We start from the raw sequence: 16923 nt of genomic DNA on the forward strand, positions 1-16923 counted from the left end.
CGAAACCACGAATCAGATGCAATCAGCAAGAGGGTTTATTTGAATACACAGGTACCTGGGGCGACAAAGTCTCTTGGAGGACTTGCGCGCCTTCCTAGGGAAAGGGGGACTTTTTATAGGATCCCAGGGGCAGAGGTGCAGTTACAGAAGCGAGAAGCATAGTTACAGGGTTCCCATTGGTTGATTCAAATAAGGCCAGGGTGAATTTGGGGACATATTCTTAATTCTCGGAAATTTGCTGTGTGAGGCTGACTTGGCCTTGTCTAGGGCACAGTGGTGTTTTCCTAGCCCAACTGTCTATTCCCCAAGGCCAGGTGGCCAACCATAGATATCCTGTTTTGACTCAATGGTTTCTCTCCCAAGGCCGGGTGGCCGACCATAGTTATGAACTCCTGTTTGGCCTTCTTCCCCTGAACCGCAGATATCCTGTTCTTTATGTTTAAGCCTTGCAAAATGGCGTTACAGCAGTCAAGCTAAAGCTATTGTAGGGGGTCTTTCAAGCATGACAAAGTCAAAAGGCTGAAAACAGGCGGGCATGGTGGCACTCACCTTTAATCCCAGAGCTCAGGAGGCAGAAGCATCTCTGTGAGTTCAGGGTCAGCTTGGTTTACAGAGTGAGACCTTCTCTCTCTTAAAAAGGGGGGTGGAACCAGGCGGTGGTGGCACACGCCTTTAATCCCAGCACTCGGGAGGCAGAGGCAGGTGGATCTCTGTGAGTTCAAGATAAGCCTGGTCTAGAGACTAAGATTCAGGACAGCCAGGGCTACACAGAGAAACCCTGTTTCAAAAAACTGAAAAAAAAAAAAAAAAAGCAGGGGTGGGGTGGGAGATGTGGGAGATGGAGCGGGTGGAGCAGGAGAGGTGGCTCAGTAGTTAAGAGCACTGGCTGCTCTTGCACAGGACCCAGGTTCACTCACATGTCAGCTCACAACTGTCTGTAACTCCAGTTCCAGCAGATCCGAGACCCTTACACAGACACACATCAGGTAAAAAACACCAATGCACAAGAAGCAAAAATAATCAAAAAAAAAAAAAAGAGAGAGAGAGAGCAACCTGCTGTGGCAGGGCTTTCTCAGACTGTCAGCCCCCACATCACACAGACTCAGTATTAGTTATTAGTTATGAATGCTCGGCCTTAGCTTAGGCTCATTTCTTGGTAGCTCTTATAACTTAATTTAACCGGTTCCTCTTCATCTGTGATTTGCCTCGGGAACTTTTATCTTTCTTCCCTCTGTATGTCCTACTCTCCTGCTTCTCATGTCTGTCTGTCTGTCCCTGGGTGTCTCCTTCACTTTCTCATTTTCCCCCCTGAGGCCTAGACGACTCCTCGTCCTCCTCCTCCTCCTCTGCCAAGCTACTGGCCAGTTCAGCTTTTTATTAGATCAATCAGGAGCCTTAGGCAGGCAAGGTAACACAGTAACACATCTTTACATGGTTAAACAAATGCAGCACACCTCCACACAGTCAAGTGATATTCTGCAACAGCCTGCCCTGCCATGTTTCTGTTATAAACAGAGGCGGGACCCAAACCTGGTGAGCTGACTGGAATCCAGATGCAAACACATCTGAGGAAGACACACTGTGTGGCTTTGACCTTCCTCTAAGCAAGGGCCCTCTCAGGCTGCTCCTCCCACACCACTGAATAGCACACAAAGGAGCCACTGTGAGATGCTAGCATCCGTGGAGCACACACTGTGGAGTGAGGTCAGACCCCCGTCTGTAGGCAGAAGTCTCTGTCCCCTCCCAAATACCCAGCAGCTGCCTCCCAAATGACCACGGATGCTTGTATTTATTATGAACGTTCGTCCTGTGGCTCAGGACTAGCTCTTACACTTAAATTAACCCATAACTCTTATCTCTGTTTAGCCACCATGTGGCTTGGTACCTTTTCTCGATCCGGCATTCCCATCTTGCTCCCTCTGTGTCTGGCTGGCGACCCCTGACTCCCTGCTTCCTCTTCCCAGCATTCCTACACTTCCTGCCTGGCTACTGGCCGTCAGCGTTTATTAAACCAGTTCCAGTGACAAATCTGTGCAGTGCAGAGGATCCTTCCACGGTACCCACCAGTCTGGGATTGCTTTCCCTTGTTTTGATACTGGGTCTCTGTAGCTGAGGACGGCCTCGGATCATGATCTGCTGGCCTTCACCTCTGGAGTGCTGAAGTGATAGCTGGTGCTCCAGTGCACACGTGCGTGCACACACACACACACACACACACACACACATATACACATACACACACAGAGACACACACACAGACACACACACACACACACACACACACACACACACGCATATATATATACACACACATACACACACACATATATATATACACACAATACATACACACACATGCGTGCTGAGGATGAAACCTGGTTTTCTGCATGAAAAGCAAAAGTGCTCTACCCGCTGAATGTCACAGTCCCAGCCTCTGTCAGATTACCAGGTGTGACCCCAGGACCTGGGGGAAAGAGGCCGATGGATCTCTGTGTTTGAGGCCAGCCTGGTGTACACGGTGAGACTGTAAGTAAATAAATAAAGGAAGGAAGAGGGGGCTGGAAAGGTGGCTGGTTGGTCAAGAGCACAGGACCCAGGTTCAATTCCCCGCACCCACACGGCAGCTCACACACATCTATAACTCCAGCTCCAGAGGCACCGATGCTCTTCTGACTTGTTTAAACATCAAGCACACACACAGTACACACACATGTGCAAGCAAAACACTCAGACACACAGACATAAATAAATCTAAATCAATCATAAAACTCAGAGCCGGGCGGTGGTTCCGCACGCCTTTAATCCAGCCCTTGGGAGGCAGAGGCTGGAGGATCTCTGTGAGTTCAAGGCCAGCCTGGTCTACACAGAGAAACTCTGTCTCTGAAAAAAGGAAAAAAGAGAAGAAACACAGCATCCTATATACTATTTGCAAAGGACAAATGACCAAGGTCAGCAGAAAGCTAAAGCTAAATCATACTCTTAGGTTTCAAACCCAGGACTGACAGCTGAGGTGCCCATTTAACAAACCAAAGTGGACCTGGCTGCCAGCAGGTACTCCCAGCACCCCAGCTCCTACCCATGACATGCTCCTCTGGCTGCTGTGCCCTGCCCCACCCTGAACTCTCCAGCCCAGGAGCTGGGCTGCCCTTCCCTATAGAATCAGCCAGTTTGGTGACCTGGCCTTTCCTCTTTCCGGGCCTCCTGCTGCTGCACCTGGTCCCCCTCCTCAGTGGGCCCAGTCAGCTGGACTCTCCCAGAGGCCTCGGCTACGCTCTCCTTCACATCTACAACAGATTTTCTCCTTCATGACCTAGAGTGGTCACGTCCTTTTTTCTCCTTTCCATTTCTTTTATTCATTCATCTGGTGCTGACAGCCAGGGATGACGTAAATAAGCTCTCTTCTCCTTTCTTTTCTTTTCTTATTATTTTTTTTAAAGATTTATTTATTTATCGTGTATACAGCATATATGGCTGCAGGCCAGAAGAGGGCACCAGATCTCACTACAGATGGTTGTGAGCCACCATGTGGGTGCTGGGAATTGAACTCAGGACCTCTGGAAGAGCAGTCGGTACTCTTAACCTCTGAGCATCTCTCCAGCCCCTCTCTTCCCCTTTCTAAGGGATGCTCGCATCTCTCTGGGCTCTGGCCTGCTCTGGCCTCCATCTGGGCATCTCCTTGGTCTCCTGCTCTCTCCCAGATCCGGGCTTGTCTGCTTTCCTACCAAAGCCACTCTGCTGTGCCAGGAGCTCCTCTGGCCCCCACTGGGCTCCAAGGACAAGGGACACCTCTCCCCTGTGATTGAAACATTTTTCTCTCTGACAAGTTCCCGTTCTGACTGGAGACACGTTGACAAAACCTCCTGTCACTGTGAAACTGTGTCCACCTCAGCTACTCACACCTCCTGGCTCTGGCCTGCGGCACCCATCAGGGTCACACACACACACACACACACACACACACACACACACACCGACTATCCTAGCCATCTCTCGGGTCCCGCCTACATCCCTGCGGCTTCAGCTCGAAGCGCCCTCTTGGAGCTTTTAGGAATGTGTGTGTGCATACTGGAGAAAAATCAGAGCACGTGGTTTCCAAGTTCTCACAGATTGTAACAACTGCTACCACGAAAACAAATGATCCCAGCGTCCCTTACCTCTAAGGCTCGACTTCCTACTCTCAAAAATCTTTTATCTCTATGATTTCTCTGCTCTCTGCTCTCAAAAAAGAGATCTCTTAAGATTATGCTGTAAATTCTATCTCAGGATTTGTAAATTCACTGAGTATAGGTTAAAATCTGTAACAAAATTTGGCTTTAAACTTATAAAAAGGCTTATAATTTAAAATCTAAACATAGATAATTGCTGTAGAATATGATTTTAAGATGTGTTACATTTGTTTATGCTGTGGAACATTCGTTTAATGATGCAAAGATGTGTTGCATTTTTCTTATGTTGCGTTTGTTTAACTCTGTGAAGCTGTGTTACTGTGCCTGTCTAAAACACCTGGTGGTCTAATAAAGAACTGGCCAATAGCCAGGCAGGAGAAAGGATAGGCAGGGCTGGCAGGCAGAGGGAATAAATAGGAGAAATCTGGGAAGAAAAAGAGAGAGAGAACAAGGACAGGAGGATGCCAGCCGCCCAGCCGCCCAGCCGCCCGGCCGCCCGGCCGCCCAGCCGCCCAGCCGCCCAGCCGCCCAGCCGCCCAGCCGCCCAGCCGCCCAGCCGCCCAGCCGCCCAGCCGCCCAGCCGCCCAGCCGCCCAGCCACACAGCCGCCCAGCCGCCCAGCCACACAGCCGCCCAGCCGCCCAGCCGCCCAGCCACACAGCCGCCCAGCCGCCCAGCCGCCCAGCCACAGAGTTAGAGTGAATGTAGGAATTACAGATGTAAGAGGAAGGTAAAAGACCAGAGGCAAAAGGTAGACGGGTTAATTTAAGAGCTGGCTAGAAGCAAGCCAAGCTAAGGCTGGGCCTTTATAAGAATAAGCCTCTGTGTGTGATTTATTTAGGAGGTGTGTGGCATGCCCCAAAAAGAGCAAAAACAAACTACGTTTTGACGCCCAACATGGGGCTAGAGTAAAAGAAAATCCAACAACATTTTGGCACCCAATGTGGGGCTAATTTCCATGTAGGTCCTAAGAAAGCTGAAAAAGAAAGGAAGAAAGACAGACAGACAGACAGACAGAAAGAAAGGGAAAGGACAGAGCTCTGTGTGAAAAGGAGGCACTGTGTTCAGTCAGCAGGGCAGTGCTAACTAGAGACAGCAAGCCAAGTGAAGACCGCCTGTGGCTGAGGAAGGCTGAACGCAGTTTTCAGAGACAAACTCCAACCCGGCTGCAAACTTCAGGCCTGGCTCTCATGAACCTAAAAGCAGGAAAAAAAGAGGTCCAGATGGGGAAAGACGCTCTAACAGATTCCAGTGTGTTTTACAATGTGCATATGCTTAAGAAGGAAAGGAAAGGAGTATGGACAGTTATAGAAATAAATAGTTTAAAAATAATAAAGTCTTTTCTTTTAAAGAATGTTTTAATGATTTATTTATTACATATAGTGTTCTGCCTGCATGTGTTCCTGCGGGCCAGAAGAAGGCACCAGATCTCATTGCAGATGGTTGTGAGCCACCATGTGGTTGCTGGGAATTGAACTCAGGACCTCTGGAAGAGCAGTCAGCACCTTTTCCTGGATCTCACGCTGTAGCCCAGGCTGGCCTCGAACTCACAGAGATCCACCTGCCTCTGCCTCCCGAGTGCTGGGATTACAGGTGTGCGCCACTACAGCCCCGGCCTAGTTTTACTATTTTAAAGTTAAACCTTTCATTTTTATTTAGACAAAAATGGAAGTGTTGGATATTATTTTAAAATGTTACATTTGTTGATGCTGTGGAACGTTTGTTTAATGATGCAAAGGTGTGTTACATTCTTTTATGTTGCGTTTGTTTAACTCTGTGAAGCTGTGTGACTGTGCCTGTCTAAACACCTGATGATTGGCGCTGGAGAGATGGCTCAGCAATTAAAAGCACTGGCTGCTCTTCCAGAGGAGCCGAGTTCAATTCTAGCACCCACATGGCAGCTCACAACTGTCTGTAATTCAAGTTCCAGTGGATCCGACTCCCTCACAATGATACGCAGGTCAAACACCAAGGCATATATAAAAAAAAAACCAAAAACAAAACAAAACAAAAACCCAATACCTGATGGTCAAATAAAGAGCTGAACGGCCAATGGCATGGCAGGAGAAAAGGTAGGTGGGGCTGGCAGGCAGAGAATAAATAGAAGGAGAAATCTGGGAAGAAAATAAGAAAGAGAACTAGCCACCTGGCCACCCGCCACAGAGTTAGAGTTAAAATAGCAATCACAGATGTAAGAGGAAGGGAAAAGCCCAGAGGCAAAAGGTAGACGGGATAATTTAAGTTAAAAGGAGCTGCTTAGAAGCCTGGCGGTGGTGGTGCACACCATTAATCCCAGCACTCAGGAGGCAGAGTCAGGTGGAGCTCTGAATTTGAGGCCAGCCTGGCCTAGAGCGTGAGTTCCAGGGCAGCCAAGGCTACAGAGAGACCCTGTCTTGGAAAACCAAAAGTAAAAAACAAAGTTTTATAAATTCCTAAGGTCTACTCATGTTCACAGTAACATTTTTCTAGCTTCTTGTCCTGTTCACTTTGTTAAACTTTAGCTGTTTGGATAACCTTTAACTATGTCAAGGAGTGTTGCATTTGTTTATGAACCAGGTAAAAATGTGTTACATTCTTTTTTTTTTTTTTTTTTAACCTTATCTGCCTCAGGCTCCTGATTGGTCTAATAAAAAGCTGAATGGCCAATAGCTAGGCAGAGCAGAAATAGGCAAGGCTGGCTGGCAGAGAGAATAAATGGGGGGGGTGAGAGAGGGAGATGCCTGGGGTCAGCCAGGTACCACCAGCCAGACTCGAATAGGACAAACAGAACAAAAAGCCCTGAGGCAAAACGTAGCCCAAAAGAAACAGGTTCATTACGTTAGGGGAGCAAGTGGGACAAGCTTGGGCCTAGGCCAAGGATTCCTAACTAGTACTAAGTTTCTGTCTTTATTCGGGAGCCGGGTGGTGGCCCAAAAGAAAGCCTGTTTCGAGAATGCACATCAGAGGTTAAGGATCAGGACTGGTTTTCAAACCTCATGGCCAGCGGTGCCACATTTGCCTGTTATCTGTCTGATATCAAACCACATCCACACCTCCATGGCCACCAAACGATTCAGGATAGCTTCCGCAACTTAAGCTGTTGGAAGCGACCAGTGTGAGCACTTGGAATTATTTTTTCCACATTCTGAGTATCTGCAGGGAGATCAGCAGGGTTGGCAAAACCAGCGCAACCTTGGGTAGTGCCAAAATGTGGCCAATCAGGGCAGCAGGTACTAGCGCTAGGGCCTTCTCCTCGAAAGTGTGGACAAACTTGGCCAGGATCTAAGGTGGAAGGTCCATCTCCCTAAACGGCAAGACAGGGAATGTTAATGTAACTTTTTTGGTTTTTCAAGGCAGGGTTTCTCCGTGTAGTTTTGGTGCCTGTCCTGGATCTTGCTCGGTAGCCCAGGCTGGCCTCAAACTCACAGAGACCCTCCTGCCTCTGCCTCCTGAGTGCTGGGATTAAAGGCATGCACCACCAAAAAACCACCCGGCTTGTTAATGTAACTTTTTACTAATCCTCTATTTAATGGAACTTGCTCTCAGTTATCAATCATCTGTGTCTCATGGTAAATTATTGGATTAAAAAAAGTGATTTAAGGTCTATCAAAAAATTTAAGGTGCATTAAAAAAAGATTTATTTCCATCAATATGCTATTGTTATACTGAGACTTCAAAAGTTCAGAGTTTTAACATTAATCAGCGGAGTTCTGGAGCTCTGATAAACTCTTAATCTAGCCCTGTAAAGCATGGTCAGTCACAAACTCCAGAATTTTCATCTCCTTTGGTTGTTTTCTAAGTATAGACTTTACAAGTGCCTCTCATTGTGCTCAAAACACCTAGCTGGTCTGAAGGGCTCTAGCAGAGCAAACCTGGCTCCGGCAGGCCTTGTCCCCCTCTCCAGGCCTGGCTAAGGTTCCTAAAGCTGGCCGGCCCCCAAGCTCTGTTCCGGTATTTGTCCACCTCCTCCTCCCGAGGCTGGCCACCAACGTCCAGCTGTCAATGTATTGAAGTCCAGCAATCACAAGCCCCCTTGGCTCACCTAACACGTCCAGTTAAAACATCGAGCAGCATCCTAGCCCACTAGAACACAGACCTCCCCTTAAAGATGACACCTGCAAACATTAACATTTGCGGCTGTTTTTCTTCCTGAGTCAGAAGGCAGCCACTTTAAATGTTCTTCTTAATAAAGGGTCTCTCTGAGCCAGGTGGTGGTGTCGCACGTCTTTAATCCCAGCACTTGGGAGGCAGAGCCAGGCAGATCTCTGTGAGTTGGAGGCCAGCCTGGGCTACAGAGTGAGATCCAGGAAAGGCGCAAAGTTACACAGAGAAACCCTGTCTCGAAAAACCAAAGCTAAGGGGACAATCGTCTCAGTCACCCGACATAGACCAGGATCCTCCTTCCTGGCTGACAGAATCCTGCTTTGTTTGCTGGTGGCAGAAGTTGTTACAATCTGCGAGAACTTGGAAACCACGTGCTCTGATTTTTGTCCAACAATCTGAACTGAGGCCAGACTGTAGCAGCAAAGTCTGAGTCTGTGGAGGAAGAGAGAGAGCGAGCGGAAAAATGTGCTGTAAGGACAGGCCAGGACTGACAGGCGCACACGCAGTGACCTGCCTTAGAACTGCCAGGGCTTTGACGTGGGAACAGGGCTAATGGCCTGCTGTGAGCCTGGTGTCCCCTTTTGTTTCAGGAATGGAGCACAATTGGCCAATCTTTTGTTTTGCTTTGTATTGTTTTTTCGAGAATGCAACACATCTTTACATCATTAAACAAATATTCCCAAGCATAAATGGATGTAACACACCTTAAACTAACATCTGTAGCTGTGTGGTCACTACACTTTCGAGTGTGTGAGTTCACGAGGGTCTGTGGAATGAAGACACAGAGGCATCTTAAGAATGAATTTAGCCTATCATGGCTGCAGGGAGGTCCAGCCTTGAAGGACTGAAGCACCTTCCCTTCACCTAGGGCATTTTTATTTACTCTTTTTTACAGTTTAGATAGTTATTTTCCATACCTTCAAAGCAACCCAAAAGGAGCTCCCAGAGACCAAATGCCATGTGCAAATTACTTGATTTATCAGGTACCTCGGTTTTCCGGGTTTCCTGGACCAAGTTTTGCATAGGCCTTTGATCCTTGGGGAACTCTCTGATCCTTGACTCTCAAACAAGATCACATAAGTGATAAGGGAAACAAAGGTGTGGTTAAACAAAGGAAGGATTAGGGAGAATTGCTGCTCTCCGGAGCCAGGCCAGGAGCTCAGCAGGAATGCCGCCACAGATATTCACAACACTCTATGTCTGGCCTGTATCACTCCTCTTCAGGGCAGAGTAATACTCCAGTGTGTAAGGACCACAGTATGTGCATCTTGGGCTCCCCACCCCTGGCTGTTGTGACTCCATTTTACTTTTTAAAATTATTGTTTTTTTTGTTTTTTGTTTGTTTTTTGTTTTGGCTTTTTGAGACAGGGTCTCACTGTGCATCCCTGGCTGTCATGCATCTCACTCTGTAGCCCAGGCTGGCCTCGAACTCACAGAGATCCGCCTGCCTCTGCCTCCCGGTACTGGGATTAAAGGCCTGCACCACCTTTGCTGGGCTTAATTGGCCAATCTCAATAATAAAACTGAAGCATAGTCTCTGTCTGTAGTTCTTTTAGAGGTGGGAACTCTTCCTACAGTCCCTACCAAGGCTGCTCAGCTTTGAGCGTTAAATTCCACTTTACAGAACGTATTCTTTCCTAAACCAGTTTTGCAGGCCCTCCAGGATGACAACCTCTAATTCCCAGGGTCTCCTCTGCTGGTGGATGTGCATCTGTCATTCTAGTCCTTGGGAAGCAAGAGACGGCACGCTCTCAGGAACTCAAGTTAGCCTGGGAAAAGAGAAGAAACCTGGTCTCAGAATACAAAGAAATTAGGGGCTCACTTAGCACGCGCAAAACCTGGGGTCCACCCCCAGCACCCTATTCACAGGCATAGAAACACCTGTCATGCCAGCACTCAGGAGATGGAGGTGGGGGATCAGGAGTTCAAGGCTATCCTTGGCTATATAGTGAGTTCTAGGCCAGCCTGGGCTACCTGAGGTCCTGTCTCCAGAATAACAAAGCAGTAAAAGCCAGACCCCAGTACTGGGCCTTGAGGCTGGTCCAGGAGCTAGCGGCTTCTCAGGGTCCTTCTAGTGGGTTCTTGTGGTTGCCCCGGGACTTCACTTCCTAACCGGTGAAGCTGGGGTTCTTTGGGGGAGGCAGGAACTCCCAGAGCCTGGGGCTGGGCTCCTCAGAGTGGCCTCCTTCAGCCCCAGCCCTGGGTCTCCTCTCCAGTTCTGCCTTTATCTCAGTTGACAGCAGGGAGCTGGGGCCTCCCAGACGCCCTGTGAGGGTGTGGCCGATCTGAGCCTTAGGGCACCAGTGTTTACAACTCCAAGCTAAAGTGTGACTCAAAAGCTCACGGAGACTGGAAGTGCCGTGTCACGGGTCTGGGGGCTGGGAGGGAACACTTGACTTTCTGAGAGGGGAGGGGCCCTCAGACCAATGGGCATTTCTTGGCCAAGGGGCCTGGAGATCCCTCCAGAACTGGACTGTGCAAGAATGGATCGTTGACAACCCAGATCACTGGTCATCTAAGCCTCCTGGGCTCTGCCCGTGGCTGGTCTGGGGCTCCCGGGCTCCCAGAAATGCACCCAGCCCCTCAGGAAGTCCCCGCACATAATTGCAGATGGCGTACCCCGGGGTCAGAAAAACAGGGAAGACAAAGGGGCAGGTTTAGGGATCAGAGTCCAGCGGGGTGTGGGGAGCCGGGGAGGCAGCTGGGCTGAGGAATTTCATGAGTCACACCTCTGTGTGCAGGGCCCTCCCCTCCAGGAGGACCAAGGGCCAAGAGTGCAGGGGATAAGGGGTGTGTGGCAGGGACCGGACTTTCTCACAGCGGCCCTCAGGAGCCCTGACTCCTTTTACAGGTGCAGGAACCTCTGTGGTCACAGTCACTGTGTTTGTGTGGAGGACATGCTGGATGGCCTCCTCTGCTCTCTCACCACCTTGTGTTTCGAGACAGGGTTCACTGTGTAGCCCTGGCTGACCTGGAACTTGCTTACTAGACCGGGCTGGCCTCGGCCTCCAAGGGCTGGGGTTAAGGGTACAGCCACTATGCCCGTCTTCATCTTGTTTTTGAGGCAGGTTCTCTGAGTGACCCCAAGCACCCGACCGCCTGGCTTTAGCCCCAGGGATTACAAAGCATCCACGAGCACCTGCTTCCGTGGGTGCTGGGATCTGAGTCTCCAAGCCACACCCCTTCACATCAACCTCACACCAATCAGTCTGTACAGCCTGTGTCCCTGGGTGTCTACAGGGGACAGGTCGGTGCCATAGCCCTGTCACGCGAGCACTCAGGAGTCTACGGCGGGAGGATCTGAGTTCCAAGCCGGCCTGAGCTGCAGAACGAGGCGGGGAAGCTGTGTCTGGGTTGAGAGCCGTCACTATCACGCTCCAGACCCGGGTTCCACGCCCGGCACCGCATGGGGGGCGTATCTGTCACCCCAGTTCTGGGGAGGGTCGGGAGGGTCGGGAGGAGGGCTGTCAGGGATGCGCACTGGGTTCGAGGCCAGCCTGGGCTGCATGAGGCCAGCTGTGGGGAAGGAGAGAGACACGGAGGGCACACGGGGGTGGTGCACACCCGCGATCCCTGCACTCAGGAGGCTGAGAGCGGACCAGGGGTCGAGGGTAGCCTGGGCTACAGGAGACTTGTCTCCAGTAGAAACAGGAAGCTCCTGCGCCCGGAGGGGCCGTTTGCCTCACTTGCTGTTCCCGGGGGTCCCCCTAAGCGCCCTGGCACCCTGCCCGCCGCAGGCCACCTCGCGGAGGCCTAACTGCCCGAAGCCCTCCAACGCGCAGTCCGCGCGGACGCGGCTCCCGTTTCCCCGTCCTTGCCAGCCCGGAGCATGCGCAGTCGCTGACAACAACAAACCCGCTAGTCCAGCCCCGCCCAGCCGCCCCCTCACCCCGGCTTCCCATTGGCTGCCGGGGCCGCGCGTCCTCGGCGCAGGCGCACCCGGCCAATGAGAGACGTCAGTGGGCGTGGCCGAGGGCGGGCAAGCCAGACTCGGCAGCGCGCGTCCATTGGCCGGCTGCGTGAGGGGAGGAGCCGCTGGCTCCGGCCGCCGAGATGAGCTGGGGCCGACTGAGCCGCTTGCTGAAGCCGGCGCTGCTGTGCGGGGCTCTGGCTGCGCCCGGCCTGGCGGGCACCATGGTGGGCGCACCGGGGACCTGGGCGGCCGCGGCGTCGTGCCCGCGATCGCGGGTGGGGGCGGGGCCTGGGGCGGGGCACCGTGTCCAGGGCGGAGCTCGGGGGTCGTGGGGTCTGTTGGCTAGACTGGGGGGCGCCTGGGAGGGAGGGCGGGCCCCCGTCGGCGTCCCCGGCACAGAACGAGGTCGGGCCTTGGCGGGGCAGGCTCCTCGGGGGTGGGAACGGGTGTTGGGGTCACCATAGCGGGCTCTGACCTGGCCCCGCGCCCCGCTCGGCCTGGTGCGTCACAATCGGCGGCACCTTGGCTACCGGCTCTCTGTCCCCGCGCTGCGCTCGGCACGCACAGACGGGCGGGCATGGGCCGCGCGGCCTCCGGCAACCCCGGACGCTGCAGGCGGCGTGGCGGGTCTCCAGGGGGCCGGCGACGGCGTGAACGTCCGCGCCGAAGGCCTCGGAAGCGCCCGGGCCCTCGGAGGAGAAGGAAAGCCTGTGCGCGCCGCCGCAGGAGGGCGCGCCCGCGCCGGAACGATCCGGGGGTTCCGGCTCCCAGGCCTCTGCTTCAGGAGCCTCCCCAGGGCAGCAACTGCGCCGAGCTCCTGGGCTTGGTGTGCGGCCAGGGGTACCCTTACCGTTCCTTCCCCGGTAGCGTCTTCTAGGGGGTCCACCGCTCCTTTGAGGAGGACCTGAAGGGAAGGGAAGTACGGAGCGGGGAGGAGCCTGTACTCCACCCCATCGCCTCAGGGCATTCTTTTCGTTGGTTCCAGACTCTCCCCCGGGGGACCTAGGGTAGGACACACACTTCCTCTGTTTTACAGTGCGCATCCCGAGATGATTGGCGCTGTGCGCGCTCCATGCACGAATTCTCAGCCAAGGACATCGACGGGCACATGATTTGCCTGGATAAGTACAAGTGGGTGCCTGGTTATGTGGGTGGTGCAGGCCGGTCTCAAAAGGGGGCTCCCTGCCGGTGGCCTCATTCCTACTCGTTGCCTCCCAGGGGTTACGTGTGCATCGTCACCAACGTGGCCTCGCAATGAGGCAAAACCGACGTAAACTACACTCAGCTAGTCGATCTGCATGCCCGATATGCCGAGTGTGGTTTACGAATCCTGGCCTTCCCCTGCAACCAGTTCGGGAAGCAGGTGCGTGGCTGACCCCAGGCAATGGCCCGGAGTGGGGGTGCTATGTCTGTGTGTATGTGTATGTGTCTGTGTGCAATACGGTGCACCTTACCAGTCAGTCAACTGTTACCCGCAGGAGCCAGGAAGTAATCAAGAGATCAAAGAGTTTGCAGCCGGCTACAATGTCAAGTTTGACATGTACAGCAAGATCTGTGTAAATGGGGACGATGCCCACCCACTGTGGAAATGGATGAAAATCCAGCCCAAGGGCAGGGGCATGCTGGGAAAGTGAGTGGCCCTGGGGGAGTGGGCAGGGGGTGGCCACATGGCTCTGGACCAGGGTGGGAATGGGCGCCAACTTTTTGGTTTGTTTTGAGGCAGGGTCTCACTATGTAGCTCTGGCTTGCCTGAAACTCACAGAGATCTGCCTATCAAACCTACCTCCAAAGTGCTGGGATTAAAGGTGTGCACCACCTGGCCCGGCCTCAGATTTATTTATTTGCATTTTATGTGTATGGGTGCTTTGCCTGAGTGTATTTATTTATTTATTTACTTACTTTTTTGGTTTTTCGAGACAGGGTTTCTCTGTGTAGCTTTGGAGCCTGTCCTGGATCTCACTCTGTAGACCAGGCTGGCCTCGAACTCACAGAGATCCGCCTGCCTCTGCCTCCCGAGTGCTGGGATTAAAGGCGTGCCCCACCACCGCTGGCACCTGAGCATATTTATATGCACCACCTGGGTGTAGTGTGTTTAGAGGCCAGGGGGGGGTGTTGGATCTCCCAGAGCTGGAGTTACAGGGGCTCCATGGTTGTAGCCACCACGTGAGTGCTGGGGACTGAACCCTGATCCTCTGTAAGAGCCGTCAGTGCCTTTTTTGTTTGTTTGGTTTGGTTTTGGTTTTTCGAGACAGGGTTTCTCTGTGCAGCCCTGTCTGTCCTGGATCTCGCTCTGTAGTCCAGGCTGGCCTCGAACTCAGAGATCCTCCTGCCTCTGCCTCCTGACCTCCGGGCAGTCAGTGCTCTTAACCACTGATCTGATCTCTCTCGACCCACCTCTTTTCCCCACAGATTATTTTAATTTTGTGTGGGGATGTTTTGTCTGCATGCATGTCTGTGTACTGCATGCATGCCTGATGCTCTCAGAGGTCAGGAGAGGGCCTGTGATTCCCTGGAACTGCATTACAGACCTTCGTGAACACTGTGATGCGGGTGTGGGGAGTTTGACCCCTTTCTTCTTCAGCAGAGAGCAATACGTTCTTTTAGCCACTGAGTGCTGGGGTTGAAGGGATGCGCGCCCATGTCCTGGCGGGTACCACTCCTAAACCCTCTTTTTTCCCCTCATAGCGCCATCAAGTGGAACTTCACCAAGGTAAGGGTGGCATACTGTGGGGGGGGGGGTGTGGCCCACCCCCTGCACCCTGGCCAACCGCGTTCTCTATGCCCCCAGTTTCTCATCGATAAGAACGGATGCGTGGTGAAACGCTATGGTCCCATGGAGGAGCCCCAGGTAAGCACCTTGGCGATGCAGCCTGGGAGTGAGCTGGGGCCAGGGCCCTGTGGTGGCCAAGGGGGCAAGTCTGACCATGTGGTTCCCCCACAGGTGATAGAGAAAGACCTGCCGTGCTATCTCTAACCCTACAAGTGTATGCCGCCACCGAGCCCCCCTGCCCTGTGACCCCTGGAGCCTTCCACCCCGGCACTCATGACGGTCTGCCTACAAACCAGCCTGCTGGTGGGGTAGTCCCGAGGACCTGGCGTGCATCCCCGCCGGAGGAAGGTCCGGAGGCCTGTGGCCCCGGGCTCGAGCTTCACCTTGGCTGCCTTGTGGGAATAAAAATGTAGAAATGTGCCTGTGTCCTCAGGAATTGAGCACACTGGGGATTAGAGGGCCATGCCTGTGCCCCAGGACGCGGCAGGTGCAGATCAGGGTCAGCTGGTTGGAGTGCCCTGCTAATCCCTGAGGCTCTGCCCAGGCCAGCAGGAAGGAGCTGAGTGTGGCCAGGGCTGTTCTAGGAGGGTGGTAATCTGTTAGGCCTCCTGGGAGAGCTGTGTCAGGGTTGCCCATGCCTGCCCCAGGGTCTATGTCTGGCACACGTGTGTGTGTGTGTGTGTGTGTGTGTGTGTGTGTGTGTGCGTGTGCGCGCGCGCATCTGTGTTGTCCCATGTTCTCTGTGTGGGTGACCTGAGTGGCCATCTGGGGTCGGCCTCCAGTGGGTGTGGTTGGGCCAGGGCCTCTGGGGCAGACAGTGTAGAGGCTCTCTGCTGCCCTCCTGGACTCTGGCCCATGGCGGCCTCTCCCTGTGGGGCTGTGAGCTTTGTACTGCCAGGCTCAGGGACCCCAGGACTGTGGGCTAAGCGCCAATGGACGGCCACCTGCCTCATCCCAGGCATTCCTTCCTCTGCAAGGCCCTGAACGCTGCGCCACCAGGTGAATTCCGTCTCTCCAGCTTGTCCCCACCAGCCACCCTGTTAACTGTGTCTACTCTCAGGCCAGTGGCTACTCCGTGACCCTCGGGCCGCAGCACACTGGGAAGTAGGCAAAAGGCACATATATTTTAAAAAAGATCTTTACATATGTACACCAGAGTTCATTATAAATACATAGAAACCAGGGCCCGCCGGCTGCCCACGGATTCCGGGGCTAGGAAGGGGCGGGCGACAATAATTTAGGGAGCAGGGGATTGCATATATTAACGGGGTCTGCCCCGTGGAGCCCCCATAGACGGTGGGGCCTCAGCACCGGATTTCCTGAGTTACCAGCTCTGGGACCACCCAACCCCACGGCTTCCAGGCTGGGCGTGGCTGGAGCAGCGCAGGGGAGGCAGGGGAGGCCGAGGCCCCGCACCCGGCTGGCGGGGAAGGCCCTGTGCCGGGCCGGTGCCCTCAGTAGTCGGGACCTCTCTGCTGGCGGAGGAGCCGGTGGGCCTTGCTGCCCAGGACAGCTGTAATGCAGGGGCCACGTGGCTGCCTACGAGTTGGGGAAGGGCGGGCTGAAGTGGATGACGCTCTGCCGCTCGGTGCCCCCGCCGCCCACGCCCACCAGAGGCGGAGGGGCCTCGGCGGGCCCCGCGCGCAGGGAGCGGAGCATGTCCTCCAACACTTCCCTGAAGTTGATGTCGCAGCCCTGGTGTGCCAGCTCCGCGGGGTTGGTCGCAGGGTCTCTGGCACCCAGCATCAGAGAGCTGGGGTCGGGGGGCGGCAGCGAAGGGAAGGCGAAGCGCGGGGGCGGCGGGAAGGCCTCGGCTGGGGGGCTGTAGGTCAAGTCCAGCACCTCACCGGGGCCGCAAGGGAGCGCGATGGCGCGTGGGGTGGGCGGGCGCGCGGCCAGCCCGTGGGCGCTGCGGCGCTTCACCTCGGCGTCCATCAGCTGCAGCTCCTGCAGCACGCGGTGGACGCAGCCCTCGGGGATCTTGATGCCTGT

The 16923-nt window shown here is 53.7% G+C and overlaps 2 protein-coding genes across 11 annotated transcripts in view; one reads left to right on the top strand and one right to left on the bottom strand.

Annotated features, from left to right (window-relative positions):
* The first annotated feature begins 12246 nt into the window (after positions 1-12246).
* Positions 12247-15351, top strand: Gpx4 (glutathione peroxidase 4). 2 transcript variants are annotated; one of them, XM_036170402.1, is made up of 7 exons: positions 12247-12385; positions 13198-13292; positions 13380-13524; positions 13640-13791; positions 14847-14871; positions 14950-15009; positions 15103-15351. In XM_036170402.1, the coding sequence occupies exons 1-7, from the start codon at positions 12302-12304 to the stop codon at positions 15133-15135; spliced, it is 594 nt and encodes a 197-aa protein (XP_036026295.1). In that variant the 5' UTR covers positions 12247-12301; the 3' UTR covers positions 15136-15351. The 2 variants fall into 2 exon arrangements, with proteins under 2 accessions (XP_036026295.1, XP_036026293.1); XM_036170400.1 differs by lacking the exon at positions 12247-12385 and adding an exon at positions 12602-12987.
* A 682-nt stretch (positions 15352-16033) lies between these two features.
* The window catches only part of Sbno2 (strawberry notch homolog 2), a 47471-nt gene continuing 46581 nt past the window's right edge, over positions 16034-16923 (bottom strand). For 8 of the 9 annotated variants that reach the window (XM_036170392.1, XM_036170394.1, XM_036170393.1 and 5 more), the window contains one exon: positions 16037-16919. In XM_036170392.1, coding sequence (XP_036026285.1) covers positions 16471-16919 — 449 coding nt within the window. In that variant the 3' untranslated portion in view covers positions 16037-16470. Of the gene's footprint in view, positions 16920-16923 lie in introns of all 9 variants that reach the window. The other variant, XM_036170396.1, reaches the window with a different exon arrangement.

The sequence above is a fragment of the Onychomys torridus genome, chromosome 21 (genome assembly GCF_903995425.1).
Source record: "Onychomys torridus chromosome 21, mOncTor1.1, whole genome shotgun sequence".
NCBI lineage: Eukaryota > Metazoa > Chordata > Mammalia > Rodentia > Cricetidae > Onychomys > Onychomys torridus.